A 20,179-nucleotide genomic window follows, 5' to 3' on the forward strand; every position below is an offset into this window, starting at 1 on the left:
CAACCTTGTTTTAGCTTTATAGATATCTCTCTCTGCATGGTACAAAGAGGAATACTCATTTATTCTGGGCACAGCGGAAGAATTCAGACCCCTCATAAAGGCAGATAAATATATATATAATGAGGACTGTGAGACGGGGTACATACTGATTGGAAAGCCACTGGTTGATGTGACCACCAGATGACATGTATACATACAGTACATTACACACAGGCGTGCACACAAGCAGTCACACACACACACACACACACACACACACACACACACACACACACACACACACACACACACACACACACACACACACACACACACACACACACACACACACACACGCACATGCATATACACAAGTACACACACGGAACACGGAAATAGCTGCCTACTGGTCCAATTACAGTGTGTAAGCCAATGGGGGTGGTGGCATTACAGAATGAGATACTACAAAGTAGAAGATCTCTAGCCAACATCAGGGATAATTCAACCACACTGGACATATGTAGACATTATAATGACAAGAAGGTTATAGATAACCCAAGAACCCTGTCTGTCAATATGATGTGAAAGGCATAAGGGTACAAAGAGTTATTTTCATGTCCTATGAGACATGGCGCAAATGGACACATTTATATTCACCAAAGTCCTAAGTCATGTCAGGTAACCAACATGCTGATATGTCTTCTGAATTTGTTTTACTATACTCTCCCTGTACCTCTATCGGTATGCAGTGTGCATTTCAGCCACCCCACCCCCCCCAGCTATCCAAGCCCAGCCAAACCCATTCCCCAGTCTCTCCCCCTGTCTTTACTCATCCTACCCACGTCTCCCTGGGGCCCGGCTGGACAAAGCCACTTGTCAGGGCCCTAAGACCCTCCAGCCAAAGGGGTTTCGCTCCGCTGCCTTCCCCCTTTCTCCTGCCTCCTTCCTGGGGACAAATAAAGAGCCGTGGAGCGCACGGAGCACTCCATTCACCCAGGAGAGGGGCCCCCCTTAAACCTTAAAGCACTTCCAAGTGTCCATCACACTGGCCTGGACAACAAGGGGATGGTGGTGGGAGTGGGGGGAGGAGGTTTTGCTAGCCCCATGAGAAAACTCAGTGTAGTGCAGAACAGACACACCTCCTTCTTCTGGGGAGGGGGCCACTAAGGAATTCTGAGTGGTTTGCTAAGGGCTGAGAAAGTAAGGGTGGGAGAAGAAGAAGAAGGAGAAGAAGAAGGAGAAGAAGAAGAAGGAGAAGAAGAAGGAGAAGAAGGGAGAAAGAGGGCAGCAGAAATGGTTTCTAAAACCACAGTGATAGAACTAGGAGAGGTAGATGATTAAAAGCACAAATAGCTGCTAGCATGTGATCAAAATCTCCCTCAAAATAATCAAGTTGTAGGACCATTGACTCAGACTTTAGAGGGAGGCTATAGTGCTCTGAATGAAACATGACTGTCTGTCCTAAAGGCAGTGTCTGTCCTAAACCCAGGCACAGAGCATTATTGATCCTCCATTCAGCTTTCTGACTCTGATCCACACATAACACAAGGTAATTATTGGTTTAGTGAGTAATGTGACAGACAGAGGTTTCCAGCCTGATCACTCACTCACTCACTCACTCACTCACTCACTCACTCACCACTCACTCACTCACCACTCAGCCGGAGACACAAGTATAAATGAGCTAAAAGGCCTCTCCCAAATCATCTGCTCCATGACCATTAGCAGCACTATGGAAACCTTAAACGGTCCACACGCACGCACAAACACATGGACACACATTCTGCCTTCACTCACACGGCAAACCAAACACATCACATTAACATAGCAAGTCAATGAGTGGTTAGAGCTAGAGCACAGGTCACCTGGCTAACTCTAACCCACCTGGCTAACAATCTCTTACGCACCTGGCTAACTACCTCTAACCCACCTGGCTAACTAACTCTAACCCACCTGGCTAACTAACTCTAACCCACCTGGCTAACAATCTCTAACCCACCTGGCTAACAATCTCTAACCCACCTGGCTAACTACCTCTAACCCACCTGGCTAACTACCTCTAACCCACCTGGCAAACTAACTCTAACCCACATGGCTAACTAACTCTAACCCACCTGGCTAAGTAGCTCTAACCCACCTAGCTAACTAACTCTAACCAACATGGATAACTCAAACTCTAACCCACCTGGCTAACTACCTCTAACCCACCTGGCAAACTACCTCTAACCCACCTGGCAAACTACCTCTAACCCACATGGCTAACTAACTCTAACCCACATGGCTAACTAACTCTAACCCACATGGCTAACTACCTCTAACCCAGCTGGCTAACTACCTCTAACATACCTGGCTAACTACCTCTAACATACCTGGCAAACTACCTCTAACCCACCTGGCAAACTAACTCTAACCCACCTGGCTAACTAACTCTAACCCACCTGGCTAACTAACTTTAACCCACATGGATAACTCTAACCCACCTGGCTAACTCTAACCCACCTGGCTAAGTAACTCTAACCCATCTAGCTAACTAACTCTAACCAACATGGATAACTCGAACTCTAACCCACATGGATAACTCTAACCCACCTGGCTAAGTAACTCTAACCCATCTAGCTAACTAACTCTAACCAACATGGATAACTCGAACTCTAACCCACCTGGCTAATTAACTCTAACCCACCTGGCTAATTAACTCTAACCCAGCTGCCTAACTAACTCTAACCCACCTGGCTTACTAACTCTAACCCACCTGGCTTACTAACTCTAACCCACATGGATAACTCAAACTCTAACCCCCCTGGCTAACTACCTCTAACCCACCTGGCTAACTAACTCTAACCCACCTGGCAAACTACCTCTAACCCACATGGCTAACTACCTCTAACCCACATGGCTAACTACCTCTAACATACCTGGCAAACTACCTTTAACCCACCTGGCAAACTAACTCTAACCCACCTGGCTAACTAACTCTAACCCACCTGGCTTACTAACTCTAACCCACATGGATAACTCGAACTCTAACCCACCTGGCTAACTAACTCTAACCCACCTGGCTAACTAACTCTAACCCAGCTGGCTAACTAACTCTAACCCACCTGGCTAACTAACTCTAACCCACCTGGCTAACTACCTCTAACCCACCTGGCTAACTACCTCTAACCCACCTGGCTAACTAACTCTAACCCACCTGTCTAACTCTAACCCACCTGGCTAACTCTAACTCTAACCCACCTGGCTAACTAACTCTAACCCACCTGGCTAACTAACTCTAACCCACCTGGCTAACTAACTCTAACCCACCTGGCTAACTAACTCTAACCCACCTGGATAACTAACTATAACCCACCTGGATAACTAACTATAACCCACCTGGATAACTAACTCTAACCCACCTGGATAACTAACTCTAACCCACCTGGCTAACTAACTCTAACCCACCTGGCTAATGAACTCTAACCCACCTGGCTAACGAACTCTAACCCACCTGGCTAACTAACTCTAACCCACCTGGATAACTCTAACCCACCTGGATAACTCTAACTCTAACCCACCTGGCTGAGATGCTATGCTAGTCCAACTCCAGCCAGTCTATTGTGGGGTTAAGAGATCTTATAAAACAACAGAGAGCATTTATTTACCTCAAAGTCCTCTGAGAAGCCATGCTGGTTGTTGGAGTAGAGCTCTGAGATATGTTTGATGAACAGCTTGACAGGGATGGCCTCCATGTCATCTGAAAGGGAGACAATAAGACACAATTAGACACTTAGTCAGAAACACACAGTCATACACACACAGTTCGAGTTCAGCACACACTTGTGTCTGGGGAATACATGGGAAAGTTTAGCAGAGGAACTGCGGTACATCCTCAAGATATCAACAGGTTTAATGTACACAACAATGTTTATACCAAAACTCTCTACACTATCTCTAGAATCTCTGTTACCTGTAATACCTGTTGAATATCTGTATTGAATATCTACAGTTAAAGTCAGAAGTTTACATACACCTTAGCCAAATACATTTAAACTCAGTTTTTCACAATTTCTGACATTTAATCCTAGTAAAAAATCCCTGTCATAGGTCAGTTAGGATCACCACTTTATTTGAAGAATGTGAAATGTCCAAATAATAGTAGAGAGAATGATTTATTTCAGCTTTTATTTCTTTCATCACATTCCCAGTGGGTCAGAAGTTTACATACACTCAATTAGTATTTGGTAGCATTGCCTTTAAATTATTTAACTTGGGTCAAACGATTCAGGTAGCCTTCCACAAGCTTCCCACAATAAGTTGGGTGAATTTCGGCCCATTCCTCCTGACAGAGCTGGTGTAACTGAGTCAGGTTTGTAGGCCTCCTTGCTTGCTCACACTTTTTCAGTTCTGCCCACAAATGTTTGAGAGGATTGAGGTCAGGGATTTGTGATGCCCACTCCAGTACCTTGACTTCGTTGTCCTTAAGCCATTTTGCCACAACTTTGGAAGTATGCTTGGGGTCATTGTCTATTTGGAAGACCCATTTGCAACCAAGCTTCAACTTCCTGATTCATGTCTTGAGATGTTGCTTCAATATATCCACATAATTTCCCTCTCTCATCATGCCATCTATTTTGTGAAGTGCACCAGTCCCTCCTGCAGCAAAGCACCCCCACAACATGATGCTGCCACCCCCATGCTTCACTGTTGGGATGGTGTTCTTCGGTTTGCAAGCCTCCCCCTTTTTCCTCCAAACATAACGATGGTCATTATGGCCAAACAGTTCTATTTTTGTTTCATCAGACCAGAGGACATTTCTCCAAAAAGTATGATCTTTGTCCCCATGTGCAGTTGCAAACCGTAGTCTGGCTTTTTTATGGTGGTTTTGGCGCAATGGCTTCTTCCTTGCTGAGCGGCCTTTCAAGTTATGTCGATATAGGACTCATTTTACTGTGGATATAGATACTTTTGTACCTGTTTCCTCCAGCATTTTCACAAGGTCCTTTGCTGTTTTTCTGGGATTGATTTGCACTTTTCGCACCAAAGTACGTTCATCTCTAGGAGACAGAACGTGTCTCCTTCCTGGGCGGTATGGCAGCTGCGTGGTCCCATGGTGTTTATACTTGAGTACCTTCAGGTGTTTGGAAATTGCTCCGACGGATGAACCAGACTTGTGGAGGTCTACAATTTTTTTTTGCTGAGGTCTTGGCTGATTTATTTTGATTTTCCATGATGTCAAGCAAAGAGGCACTGAGTTTGAAGGTAGGCCTTGAAATACATCCACAGGTACACCTCCAATTTACTCAAATTATGTCAATTAGCCTATCAGAAGCTTCTAAAGCCATGACATCATTTTCTGGAATTTTCCAAGCTGTTTAAAGGCACAGTCAGCTTAGTGTTTGTAAACTTCTGACCCACTGGAATTGTGATACAGTGAATTATACATGAAATAATCTGTCTGTAAACAATTGTTGGAAAAATTACTTGTGTCATGCACAAAGTAGATGTCCTAACCGACGTGCCAAAACTATAGTTTGTTAACAAGAAATTTGTGGAGTGGTTGAAAAACGAGTTTTAATAACTTAAACATAAGTGTAAACTTCGGACTTCAACTTCAACTTCGACTTCAACTGTATCTAGAACTTAAAAGACAGAGTGATGCAACACATGCAGGAAAGCAGCAGGAAGCTACATCAAAACGAACAAAGGAGAGGTGAGAGTGATTGCAGCGCCGTCTACTCTTCCATTCACTATGCTATGTTAAATATTTCACCAATATTTCACCAAGACAAATGAAAGAATGGGTTATTAATGTCCCTCAGCTTATGTTTCGTATAGGTGAACTAAGTTCACAGCTTTCATCTCAAGCAGAGTCATTAATGATTCACAGTCTCAATCTGGTCCTTGTTTTATCCACTTCTTCACAAAACGGGGTAAAAATAGCGAAAGGGAGATTTCCCAGGGAGTGTGATGGTGGAGAGTAATCAGGGAGACGGAGCTCATCTTAGTGAATGTTCTGTCCTAACTGTGCCTGTGGGAACCCCTCTAAACGCTTGTTTAGTGAGACATACGGCGAGCTGGGCTGAACGAATGTTTCATCCACAGGCACCAAATGGGAAATCACACACTCAAACATGTGTATGAACACACACACACCTACTGTATGAACGCACACACTTACTTACACGCACGCACACAAACACAAGTACGTGCACATGCGCGGGCACGTGCGCACACACACACAGAGCGAATGTTTCATACAGCCAACTTAAGGGAAATGGCAGTCTATACTTTTAGATCTTAGTCTAAATGATAACGGTACTTCATAGGACATGCTGTACCCCCCTCTGTGTCCTGCTCATTTAATATTGACATACACGCCAGAGAGGAATATTTAAGTATGCAAATGCCGCTAATCATATCCTTACAGTAGACACAACATATGGAAATAAAAGGAGGTTCAAGATGTCAAACAGCTTCCTGAAACAATGTATTAAGCAAAATTGACTAAAAAAACGGTGGCTTTGAAAAATAATAGTTGGAAATACAATGGAGTAAAATACCGTGGTGTGTGGTATGTCTCTGGTAGTTAGGTATGTGGTGTGTTTCTCTGCTACTCGTTTTATCATGAGGTTGAAATCCCCAGAGAGAGAGAGATGTCAGGGAGGATTAGAGAGGTGGTGGGGGTGGTGGGGGGTTTCAGTTGAGACAATTAGTGCCATGAGAAGCAGGTTAACCATTATGGTCATATATGGCCATCCCCTCACTGCTGCTCGTTCTCCCATAGGTCTCTGCAGACCCACTGGGGTTGTTGAAGCCCCATACACACTGAGTCATGGCAAACACAATATGATTCAGTCTACTGTATTTACAGCTTTATCTGAGAGAATTAACCAGTAATCTTTAGCTTCATTTCTGCACAAATCAATTTAAAGAAAAAGTATGCCTATTTCAGTCCTCCAAACCCATGATCAAGATACAAACAACCCACAAACAACCCTCTAATCAACATTAGGCTATTCTAGAAACACTGTCTTACAGTCTAATAAAGCCACATACCTGTTGATACCTCTTTAGGAGTTACAATCTGCTGGGGAGAATGTAGAGTACTGAAGTAGGTTCTCAAAGTTAAGACCCTTTTAAGGAGGAGGAGAGTGCTCTTCTGGTGCCTACTTTATAAGCCTGCCCTGTCCATGTTCTGGGAAGTGCTTTGCCATTGGCTTAAATAGGCACATTGGACACAGCTCTCTGTGCCAACGCCCATTGTGAAGGGCAGTCAGTCAGTCCAAATGGATTTGGCCGCTGGGGGAAAATCTTGGATATAAGAGGAGATGTTAGATATGGAAGAGGGGGTCTATGAGGGTCAATCTCCATGCCTCTTAAGTTTGATCCACTGGCTGGACAGAGTGAGAGAGAGAGAGATCCAGCACTCCTCTACCCTCCTCCCCTTCCACCCTCCTTTGGTGCATTTGGGCTAAACCAATGACGACAGGGAACTCTCATCAATCGGTTTAAACGCTAAGACGAGTGAGTGCACACAAACACCTGTACACACTCATCACATCATTATGAGGGAATAGTCTGTCCAGTACTGATCACACACTATGCATCACTAACTGATCCTTTGGAAGAACAACACCATAAGAACTATTCATTTACTCTTCAACAGAGCCCATAGAGGTGGCTGGATGTTGAAATAGTGGTCTCATGTGAGGAGATGGGTCATATGCAGTCTCATATGGTGTCTCTACTGTATGTGAGTGGTGTCTGTGCAGGTTGTACATGATTTGTGCCTATAGTATTCCAGTGAAACTCGAGAGGAGCAGAACTATGTGGGACTAGGCTACTCCCCCTTTACCCTGAGTGTCTATTACACTGAGCACAGTCAGAAAGTAAAAGTTTGGTCATCTTCAGTGCTGGGCGCCATGTTGTTGCCGGTAAGCATTCCATTCATCCATTCATGATTCCTGGAGTACTATGGGGATAAAAGGAATGCTCTGATTGGTGCTTACCTGGGATTGGAATGACAGGGATGCTCTCATTGGGCACTACTCTAGGAGAGCTACTGTCTTCCACGTAGAAATGAGCTGTCTGGAAACACCTCCTGAGAGAGAGAGAGAAAGAGAGAGAAAAACGCACACCGTCAGTGACACGTTAGACCTGTGAATAGTGTATCAACAATGACAATCCCCCCAAAGTAAACACAGACGGCGAAGGAAACGCGGAACAGGATCAAGGTGTACTTTGAACTCCTGCAGAGCAGGCGAACATTAGCGTAAACACACAGTCACACACACACTCTCACAGCTCCCGCACCTCTCAGAGAGGTTGGGTTAAATGCGGAAGACACATTTCAGTTGAAGGCATTCAGTTGTACAACTGACTAGGTATCCCCCTTTCCCTTTCCCTTTCCCTTTCCTCACACACAGTCAGAGTGAAGACTCGTAAAAACACTATGAGAATCCATTTGTTTTCAGTTTAAGCATACTGTACAGTGTATGTCTGACGTCAAACGATGATCAAGAGGGCAAAGTACACATAGAAACATGATTTATGGAGGTGTGTCTGGAAAGACATCTAGCTCTAGACTAAGTACCGACTTCACGGAAGTGAACTGTACATAAACATATTGCACTGTACGCTTCAGCAAAGAGCTCTCCTCTAACAGAGATAACAGCTACAATATGGAAACAATGGAAACAGTAAAAAAATAAACTGTTCCTCTCTTTAAAATCTCCAAAGTGAAAGAAAAACTAGCTTACTTATTTCTTCCTCAATGACAGCGAGAACCTCACCACTTAAAAAGAGGATATAGGTGAGAAATAATCTTCGTAGGAGAGAGGAGCATAGGTCTGAGCTTGAACCAGAGGCTATATACCAAATACAGCGTAAAGTCACTGTCCGTGTGTGTCTATGGTCCTATTCCTACCTGTATTTTATGCAGAGTAGATTGCAGAAACTGGTCATCCTAGAGAGTGAAGAAGAGGAGAGACAGAACAGCCTTTGCCAGCGGACGAAGGAGAAGAGAGGAGGAGTAAAGGGAGGAGAGAAGGGGAGGGCTTCCCTGTCCCCTCTGCTCTAACATTTATATTTGAGTCATTTAGCAGACGCTCTTATCTAGAGCAACTAGGTAAGTGCATACATTTTCATACTGGTCCCCCGTAGGAATGGAACCCACAACCCTGGCGTTGCAAGCACCATGCTCTACCAACTGATCCACACAGGACCACAAACAAGCCGGAAGAGCAGCAGCCTCTCTTTCTCTCTGTCTAGTAAGAGTTCCTGGATCCTTCCCCAGTAATTCTCTTGTGTGTTTATAGTCAGGCTCAGGGTTGGTTGACCTAATCTCAGACCAGTCATTACCAGGTTATTACTCAGTGGCGGGCTTACTGTCCACGGGCAGCCAATGTGGTCCCGGTGGGGGAGGGGTTACATGGCAACATGGGGGTTGAGCCATGAGCTCCGCTCCACAATAGGATTAGAATTGCCCAACACTCCCCTCTCACCTCACGCCTCAGACACCTGCTACTGCCCAGGAGACCATGAGCTCAAGCCGCAACCGTTCATCTGTGTATATGGGTGAGTGTGTGTGTATATGAATCGATATTCTATTGTCTCAGATCCCCTGGGCCTCCAGCGTCTGGGGGGATGTCACCATCCAGACGACATCTCTGTAACACCAGGCACTTTATCCCTGACACGCACGCACGCACGCACGCACGCACGCACGCACACACACACACACACACACACACACACACACACACACACACACACACACACACACACACACACACACACACACACATCTGATCTGCAGGACACACAAAGGTAGGCTCAGCGCCCACTCTGTGCTCAGTTCACCCAGGCAAGGCAGGCTAAGCTGAGTCTAAATGCTAGGTTAACCCAAACAGCCAGCCTCATCTTCCTTAGCTTGCTGCTGCAGCCATGAGCTTTGCCATATGTTCTCCTCAGAGGCCCCCTACAGGCCAGAGCCCTATGAATACCACGGGTAAAGGTTGCCCTCCAGCCACAGATCAAGGATGAGCTTACCCTTCTGAAATCCTACAACCTTAACCATTAGGGTGGAAGCATAAAACTGACCTGAGATCAGTGCCTAGGGGCAGCTTCCTCCTGCTCTGCTGGGTCTCAACGAGGGGCTAATCATTTGGCCATGACTGCGGACCTTTAATGGAGCTGAGGGTGGTGAGAACCAGAAAGGTCACGGCCCTCACTCAGAGGAGAGTGAGGGCCGTGGGTCTTTGGGTCTTTGAACCCAGGCTGGCAGGCTGGCATTAAACACCCATTTCAAGTGCTATGATGAATGAGCTTTGATGATAAAGGCCTGAGGACAGACATTGCTCTATTCAGCATCATAGGAATCATATCAATCTTACAGTAAGAGATATTGGCTGAAAACTAGTGCTCATAACCTCAATGCTATCTAGATTATGCTTTTTGTGTGACAGTATTTGCAGATGGGTGAGTGTGTATGTACGTAAACAAGCTTGCTGTTAAATAAATTCAAATGTACATGCCCTCCACTATGATGGCAGATGCAAAACCCACCGGGAGATCTCTGTGTCAGTTTCTCCTAGTGGCTGCTTGGTGTGTGTATTCTCACCCCTGACCCCCCCATGGCTGAGGCTGCTCTGCTCCAGAGTGGAGCTGTGAAGGGGAGCAGATGGCCGGTAATACCCCTGGGCCTTAACCCATGAAGGGGGCAGCAGGGGTCTACTATAGGGCACTGGTGCTTCTGGGGAGAGCAGGGGAGAGCAGGGACCATAGCCAGCTCACACACTGATAGATGGAGAGAGACCATAGACAATGCTCTGGGGGCTGTTTGAATTAGCACTGGAGTGTACAAATCTCACAATGTCTGTTGACCAGCGCTGTCTGTAGCATTTCACCCTCCTTCAAACTATATCAACACGATCTGGGGAAACATTCTTCCTGACAGGTTTTATTCAGCTATGTGAGTGTGATGTGTCAGTGTTTGTTATGGTACCCACCTCCAGTAGACGAGCACGGCCAGCAGCAGGCTGAGGCAGACGAATGTGAGGGCAGAGACCACCATCAGGGGGATGATCCACTCCATCCTGCCTACCCCGGGGGCACCCTGCCGGGTCAGGTTGGATACGCTTGTTCTCTCTGAAGGAGGGGGAGAGGAGACACAATCAGTCAGAATAACAGCAACATTTACTGGACAATATGGGAATACTGATCCAGTAGTGGAGAGGTAAGGCATGAGGTCAAAGACACATTTAGCCAGAGTTAACTCAGCTTCACAAAGGTACAAACAAGCCACAAACATTGATGTCTTAAAATTAGCTTGCCATCTTATCAACCAAAGACTCATGTTACTGGCCGATTTACCTTGGTAAAGTGCTGACAACATGATCAGACAGAACGTTTTCCCAGAAACCGCCTCTCTATGTAGACTGGTGTGGTACTATTCCATAATACCCAAAAAAGCTTGTGCTGTGAACCTTGAGCCGTGCCTACCAAATAAACAGTAGCCTCTCTTCATACCAAATGCTACCAGTGACGATATATTCCTGTCCTTTCAAAGACAGGTATTCTAAAGTTAGCCACATTACCTGACAAAATCTATCAACACCATCAGCCCCTCAACCTACTGTATCTAGACTGGAGCTTTACACAGACAGCAACAACCCTGGATCACATCCAATAGGCACACACAGGATATATTTTTTTTTAACAACAACAAAAAACAACAAAGATGAATTGATATTGGATACGTTTAGAACATCAACAATCAAAACACCATCTTTTTATGAAGACAAGCCTGGTGCTACATAGCCAGTCTGTCTTACTACACAGATGCTCCACCATATCCCATCAATCCTGAGGCTCTAAAGCCACTGAGCACGCCCCCCTCCCCGCTACTCTGCTACCCTACCTACCCAGGGCTAGTTCTCCTGCGGTGCTGTTCCCGGCCCCCATGGCTTCACTCCGCAGCGGGAGCCCGGGCGGTAGCGGTAGTGGCACAGTGGGTGTAGCCCTGGGAAGCAGAGACAACAGCCCCCTGCACTGCAGCACAGCCAGCCGCTACCACAGCCTCTCTCTCTCTCCCCGCCATCCACACACACCAGGCAGGCAGGGGAACCATGGTGTGCTGCTGTGCTCTTCTCTGCTCTGCTCTCTCCTGTCTGACGCTCACGCTAACACGAGTCGTCCGGAAAAAACAACGCCAGCGGAAGTGCACATGGACGCACACAGCCAGTCACAAACATGCACTGAAGGATACACACACGCACACACACCAATGGTCTACATGACTCTAGTGACTCTACCCACACACTCACACATACAACACTGACACTCCAACGCTCACACACACTACAGACGCTCACGCACACACATGCATAGTGATGCCACACACACACACACACACACACACACACACACACACACACACACACACACACACACACACACACACACACACACACACACACACACACACACACACACACACACACACGCACACACACACACACCAATGGTCTACATGTCTCTAGTGCCTGGCAGGGAGCTGTTAATGGAGCACAGGGTTTTTTCCCCTGCAGCTGCGACTCTGCTCTGAGCTCATGTCACTGGCTCTGAAAGTAGGCCAGCACTCAGCCTAAAGAGAACACAGAGGAGGGAGAGAAAAGAGGAAGGAGAGAGAGGAGGAATGGGAAACAACAAGGATGGAGAGAGGGAGAGTGAGAAAGACAACGAAAGAGAGAGAAACAGAGGTACAGAGGGAAATACAAGGAAGGAGAGAAAGAGAGGGAGTGGTAAAGACGAGGAGTGGGAAAGCTGGGAGTGGGATAGATGAGGATGTAGAGGGAGTGGGAGTGGGAGAGATGAGGATGTAGAGGGAGTGGGAGTGGGAGAGATGAGGAATTAAAGGGAGTGGTAAAGAAGGAAGGAGAGAGAGTCCTATCCTATAGAAACATGTATCAAACACACATCTTTAAACTGCAGTGGCAGTTTAAATGCTTTAACTGTACCTCCAACAGTCTCTCAGCACGTAGAGAGCTCTCCTGGGCAGATAGGTCACTTTACTGAACTCAACACCTACTGTATGTCATTCAGTATAACCTATGTGTGTAGGTGTTGATGTGGGTGTAAATGGGTATGTGTGGGTATGAAAAAGCCTCCAAACTGAAGCATGGTGTGTCTAATACAAGGCTGTCATATTAATTTCCCCTTTATAGTCATATTATTAAGAATCACATAATGATGAAAGGAACAATACCAAGTGGAGACAGGGAGTACAATTTGGTCTAGAATCCAACCCTGATGCACTTTCATTCTTTTACTCAGATTCAAGATTGATTGAAAAGTACCTACTACAATGAGTGTTCTCACCTGTGTGTATGGAGAAAGGCCAGTGGCTCTTGTTCCCTCCTGTGCTGGGTCTGAGGGTTGGGGAGGGGCTGTCTGGGGCTGGGAACTCTGCCGGGTCATTCCCTGGCTCCATGATAGGGGGCACCACTGTGTCTGCCTCCACCGTGCTCTGTGTGTGTGTCACCAACTGGTCCTCCACAGCACTAGAGGGCGTAGTGCTGCTGTTGTTAGTCTCCCCTTCTTCTCTTCCTTTCTCTTTGGCAGTCGAGGCTGGGGCGGCCGTGGGCGGCTCCTTCACCACCGTGCGGTTCGTCTGCTTCTCTACCTTGTCCGCCACTGTCACTTTCTTCTCTTTCGTCTCCTTCTCTTTCTCCTCCTCATCTTCCGCCTTATCCTCCTCTCCTTCCTTCTCTCCCTCCTCTCCCTCACTTTTTGCACCTTTGTCCCTGTCCTCAGCTCCCTCTCCGTTGTCTTTGGCTGCGTCAGCACTCTGGCCGGCTGCAGGTTCGGTGGTGGGCTGACGAGGGGGGGCAGTGGTGGGATTCTGTCTGGAGGCGGGGGCTTTGGTCGGCCACACAGAGCTAGGGAAGGAGGAGATGACCCCACCACTGAACCCCAGCCCAGCCAGGAGGGTACTGGTCACCACGGACGCCACCGTAGCCTGGCTACCACTGGAGGACGGGCCGATGCCCGTCGCCATGGAGACGAAGGAGAAAGGGAGGCCGGAGGAGGTCCAGGTGGAGGAGCCGGAGCTGATGGGAGCCATGTCAGCTGAAGAGGCCGGAGAGACGGTGGGCTTGAGAAAGAAATAATAGGCGAAAAGGGGTGAGAGGGTAAGAGAAGGAGGGAAAAGAGAGAGAGACATGGCTGAGTTACACAACACCTCACATCATAATGTATCCCTTCCTATTTACTCTTCCCAGCCCCCATGGCTTCACTCTGTAGCGGGAGCCCGGGCAGGAGTGGTAGTGGCACAAATGAGGTAGCCCTGGGAAGCAGAGACAACAGCCCCCTGCACTGCAGCACAGCCAGCTGCTACCACAGCCTCTCTCTCTCTCCCCACCATCCCCACACACCAGGCAGGCAGGGGAACCATGGTGGAAGAATATTTACATGCCTTATTAATCCATCAGTAATCATGTAAATGTAGAACTGTTTCATAATTTGAAAGGAGAAATAAGCCAAGTACATTATAAGCTATCTTATGCTCAATATTAAGATTTCATTGACATTTGTGGACTGAAAAGTAGGCTAATTATGAGTATCTGAGTTACAGTGGATGCATGCTCTCCAGCACAGAGGTTTGATAATGAGACAGTGCTGCTCCCTGCTGGAGAGAGGGAGTACTACAGAGTGTTCACTCAACACTCACCATCCCTGTTTTCACTATCCTTGTTCCTTCAAATATCCTGGTGGTGTTAGCTGAAAGGAGACCATAACATTAAAACGTGTTAACCGATGATAAAACAACATATATTCTACTGTATAGACAGAGTAAAACTGCATTGATTCTAGCTGTGCAACAAATCAACATAGGCATTTAGACAGACAAGAGATGTGTGATGAGGAGGGGGAAGAGCAGAAACAACTCTGGATCACCAAACAAGACAACAAAGGAACAAAACAAGAGACCAAGAGATGTGAGATCAATAGAAACTGAGCGATGCGATGTGACGGAAATACTTACAGATTGTTTTTACAAAAGTGAAAAGAAAGAATGAAGGAAAGAGGGTGATGAGGAGGATGATGACAATGAGGAAGATGAGGAAGAATCACCTCTGAAGAGCATGCTCTGGCTGAAGTCACTGCGCATGTCGTTCATACACACAGCCTGCACCCGGAACAGGTACAGCACGTCAGGAGACACCGGAGTGATGACAGCTTCCTGTAACACACAACCAGGGGACTGTCAGCAATACACAGGAGCACCACACACATCTAGACGTGCACACTGGCACACGCGCATTAAAAGATCAACTGTGTCCCTGTGTTTTTGTCGGGCGAAACAAAAGGAGGATGTGGTTGACACAGCGAGCGTCCATGCTCACACACACATAGTAATCATCTGTGCTCACACACACAGGAGGTGGAATCATATGCAGAACACTTCCCCTAAACCCATGTAGCTAGTAGGCTGTCTGCTATACTGGAGGAGTGTATGAACCATAGAAATTTGATGTGGACTCCTACACTCCTATGGTGTGGACTCCTACACTTAGGGAGGGTGGCAAGAGCACATAGTAAGGCACACCCGCGCGCACACACACACACACACACACACACACACACACACACACACACACACACACACACACACACACACACACACACACACACACACACACACAGCTATGTCTTACTATACTTGTGAGGACTTTTTGGGGACAAACAATTGATTCTCATTCAAAATCCTATTTTCCCTTACCCTTACCCTAAACCTAACCCTAAACCTAACCACTAACCTGTAACCTTAACCCTAATTCTAACCCTAATAGCCTTTTTACAAGTGAGGACTGGCAAAATATCCTCACTTCTCTGAATTTTAGTTGGTTTATTATTCTTGTGTGGACTTCTGGTACTCACAAGTATAGTAAACTGTGTACACACACACACACACACACACACACACACACACACACACACACACACACACACACACACACACACACACACACACACACACACACATACACATACACATACACACACACACACACACACACACACACACACACACACACTTTGATGAGTTCTGGCTACCTTCCTGGAGAGGTCACACAGCTTAGCCTAGAATTCTGTCGTGGCTAAAAGGATGACATAACACAGCCTGCCCCCATGACCCCAACACAGCACAGAAGGCAGAGGTCACAAAATGAAGGTTAGAGCGTGGTGGGAAAATATATACTCTCTCTCTCTCTCTCTCTCTCTCTCTTTCTCTCTCACGCTCTCTCTCTCTCCTTTCCTTCTTTCGGTAGACAACAAACACTGGATTTACCACAGAGTATTGAGTGGTAAGATTGTGGCAACACTAGCAAAAATATATAAAACAACTGAAACCATTTCTAATTAGGATACAATGTAAATCACCCTGGCTGAATATGGGCGGTAGAGACAGGGCTGAATTACACGTCAAATCGTAATGTATCCCTTCCTATTTCCTCTTTATGGTGTACGCGTTCCAAATCACACGCCTGAACTATCCCCATGGCGGGGAGATGGAGGTCCAATCCACCGCTAAATGCATGAGGAATGGCTATTATCATAACTCACATTCTCTTGTGTCCGATCGCCAGGGAGGGCTCGCCGCACAACTAAATCTTACATTAAGTAATGGCGTTTGTTCTCCCCTCACTACCACCACCTCCTCCCTGATTTATGCATGTTCCGCACAGTTTAATTCAGTTAAGGATGTGTCTGCCCTGTTCCCAGGCGGTTATTACAAGTGGAGAGGGCTGTAAAGACCGACGGCAGGCAGCAGGCAGGAAGGCGGGGCTGGAGCAGGGTTGGAGTGGTTTAGTAGGCTTCTCCATGGATTCTAGCGACAGGTTTCATAAAGCCTGGCTGTACCGTGAGCCCCCTAATGGTGGTGGCCAGGGAACAGACAGAGAATACAAATGGAAATGACTATCTGAAAAGAAAAGGAGGAGAGATGGAGGGAGAAAGAGAGAGAGATTGAGTGGGAGGTAAGGGCTGGAGAGAGATAGAGAACGAAAGAGAGAGAGAGAGAAAAGGGAAATAGATGGAGATTGAGAGAAATAATAAAAAAGAGTGAGAGAACAGGAAGAAGTGGCGAGAGGAGGAAGAATGGCTGAGACAAGAGAGGCTGCGGTACATGGGGAGATTAGATTCTGTTAATGATGAAAGAACCACCACGTCTCTCCTCTGTTCTCTCCTCCACTGTCCCTTGTTCTCCCTCCCTCTATCAGCAGGCAGGAATCCCTCCTCATTAAATCCCAGCCCCCAATCGGAACACAATGGCAGGATAGAAAAAATTGCTGTGGGTGTTTAAAATGCCAGTGCTGCTGCTGTTAAATGGCTGGGGACGGCTCTGATCCTTACATTGGTGTTTCATAATGCAAGTTCCAAGGTCAAGCTACCAACAGTGTCACTACAGTAGGTCTCCACACGCAGTCTAACTTGCAGCCAATTTATCATCATTTTTCAGTCTACCTCACCAGTTTCTGCATTACTGTGTGTGGTAGAGTAATTGGGTTGTGTTAATGTAGTCTCACTCATTCACTAACTGTCTTGAAAGTGTGTGTGTCTGTTATAGAGTAACTGACCAGTTTGTGTTAACGGTCAGTAACATTTGTGTGCGTGTGCATGTGTGCGCGCGTGAGTGTGATAAAAACGGACCAGTTTGTTTTGGCTGTCGGTGACGTGTGTCTCCTCATAGGACTCATCGTGTTTGGTCCAGCTGTAGGAGATGAGGAAGGAGATGATTGGCGGGTGGTAGGTGAACTCTGGCCGGGTCCATCGCACCACCAGGGCCGTGCGATTCAGATGCTGCACCTTCATGTTGATGGGAGCACTGCTGCACACTGAGAGAGAGAGAGGGGAGAAAGACAGGTACAGGGAGGGAGTAGGGGGGATGTGGGAGACAAAAGAGAAGGGAAAAAGAAAGAGGTTCTTACACTGTGGTCCCACAACGATCTGGAATGTCAGACAAAGGACTGCCGGAGGACAGGAGAACCCACCACACACGCATGGACACACAGATGTATGCATATTTGCCCCTCACACACACATACAGTACGTGTAGGCACTTGAGATCGATGAAAGAGCGAGAGATGCAATGAACAGAGAGCGAGAGAGATACTGAGGAGAGTGAGAGTGGGGTGTTTGAGGTAGCTCTGTGACTTATGGAGCTGTTCCACCAGACAGCAGCATCCGTCTTAGGGCTAAAACAATACAGGCTCATATATACGTGCCTCCAGGCCTTCCATCTAGGTTTTATATCTCCCTATTCCCTATATATATATGTATGCCTCCATAAATCACATAGTTCATAAGCAGTGTTGTTCCCTCATGTGGCCACTAGATGTCTCTGTTTGATCAGTAAACAGAGTGCCGAGTCCTCAGCTCTGCAAGGTGTTGCACGCGTCAAAGGCAGCTCCATGGCTCTGCAGTCTCCACAACAGAGGGGTTCATTACTGGTCATGCCAGAAAGCTGAAAACATCACTTCAATAATCAAACCCTGTTTTATTCACAGGGAAATCTACCGGAGATCTGCTTTATTTGTCCCAGAACTCCCTGACCTGAACAGACGTCATTCCACCCATTGAAGACAGACAGACTAGACAAAAGAACCAAATGCTGCGTACATTTCTATCATCAACTTTATTATTAATAATAGTCCGAGGATGAATTCAACACACTGTCTAAACAAACAGCCTTGATATGTATGAGTACATTCACTGTTATTGTGGAATGATAAAGCAGGCTCATAAGAATAGCCTATTATGAGTTGTGTGTGACTAAATTCATTAGTCATAAATAGCAGCAATGCGGTCATCCAATAATATCCTGATGAATAGCGGCTGTGGTTTGGCATTATTAAAGTGATTAGTCTCTCCCCCTGTACTGTCGCCTGGCTGGCTGAGCCAATGGAACCTGTTTGACCTCCACACACACGGTGTCCTCTAGATAACATCCAGCTGTGGTGGGTCAGCCTGCACTGTCACTCAGCACGTGAGAGAGAGAGAGAGAGAGAGAGAGAGAGAGAGAGAGAGAGAAATAGAAAGACAAGAGAGAAAGGAGAATATGGGACAGTAGGTAAGGGGGCATCGCTGTGATGAATGGCATAAGAGGATCTCTCCTTCATCCCTCCCAGGCCCCATAGCCCCTCATGACTCCACTCTGATAGCAACAAGATCTCACGGTCTCACTTCAGTATTCAACGTTTGTCCAGAGGGGGGGATAAATGTCAAAACTCGACGATTAAATTTAGCGATTCATTCCGACTGGTTAACGTAAGGGTTAAGGTTTTGGATAGGATTAAAATATATACAGTACTGTGCAAAGGTTTTAAGCAGGTGTGAAAAAATGCTGTAAAGTAAGAATGCTTTCAAAAATAGACATTTTAATAGATTATATTTATCAATTAACAAAATGCAAAGTGAGGGAACAGAAGAAAAATCTACATCAAATCAATATTTGTCGTGACCACCCTTTGCCTTTAAAACAGCATCAATTCTTCGAGGTACACTTGCACACAGTTTTTGAAGGAACTCGGCAGGTAGGTTGGCCCAAACATCTTGGAGAACTAACCACAGTTCTTCTGTGGATTTAGGCAGCCTCAGTTTCTTCTCTCTCTTCATGTAATCCCAGACAGACTCGATGATGTTGAGATCAGTGATCTGTGGGGGCCATACCATCACTTCCAGGACTCCTTGTCCTTCTTTACGCTGAAGATAGTTCTTAATGACTTTCGCTGTATGTTTGGGGTCGTTGTCATGCTGCAGAATAAATTTGGGCCAATCAGAGGCCTCCCTGATGGTATTGCATGATGGATAAGTTTCTACTTGTACTTCTCAGCATTGAGGAGACCATTAATTCTGAACAAATCCCCAACTCCATTTGCAGAAATGCAGCCCCAAACTTGCAAGAAACCTCCACCATGCTTCACTGTTGCCTGCAGACCCTAATTTGCGTACCGCTCTCCAGCCCTTCAGAGAACAAACTGCCTTCTTCTACAGCCAAATATTTCAACTTTTGACTCATCAGTCCAGAGCACCTGCTGCCATTTTTCTGCACCCCAGTTCCTGTGTTTTCGTGCATAGTTGAGTCGCTTGGCCTCGTTTCCACGTCGGAGGTATGGATTTCTGGCCGCAAGTCTTCCATGAAGGCCACTTCTGA

At 46.5% G+C, this 20,179-nt stretch overlaps 1 protein-coding gene across 1 annotated transcript in view; it reads right to left on the minus strand.

Annotated features, from left to right (window-relative positions):
• LOC106583020 (receptor-type tyrosine-protein phosphatase gamma) overlaps nt 1–20,179 on the minus strand; it is a 286,004-nt gene that overhangs the window by 12,019 nt on the left and 253,806 nt on the right. Inside the window, exons 9-15 of the mRNA XM_014166758.2 lie at nt 17,677–17,861; nt 15,097–15,205; nt 14,693–14,742; nt 13,342–14,116; nt 10,971–11,109; nt 7,971–8,062; nt 3,624–3,715 (exon numbers count right to left, since the gene is read on the minus strand). Of these exons, the coding sequence (XP_014022233.1) occupies nt 3,624–3,715; nt 7,971–8,062; nt 10,971–11,109; nt 13,342–14,116; nt 14,693–14,742; nt 15,097–15,205; nt 17,677–17,861 (1,442 nt within the window). The remainder of the gene's footprint in view (nt 1–3,623; nt 3,716–7,970; nt 8,063–10,970; nt 11,110–13,341; nt 14,117–14,692; nt 14,743–15,096; nt 15,206–17,676; nt 17,862–20,179) is intronic.

Source organism: Salmo salar, chromosome ssa22, assembly GCF_905237065.1.
Source record: "Salmo salar chromosome ssa22, Ssal_v3.1, whole genome shotgun sequence".
NCBI lineage: Eukaryota > Metazoa > Chordata > Actinopteri > Salmoniformes > Salmonidae > Salmo > Salmo salar.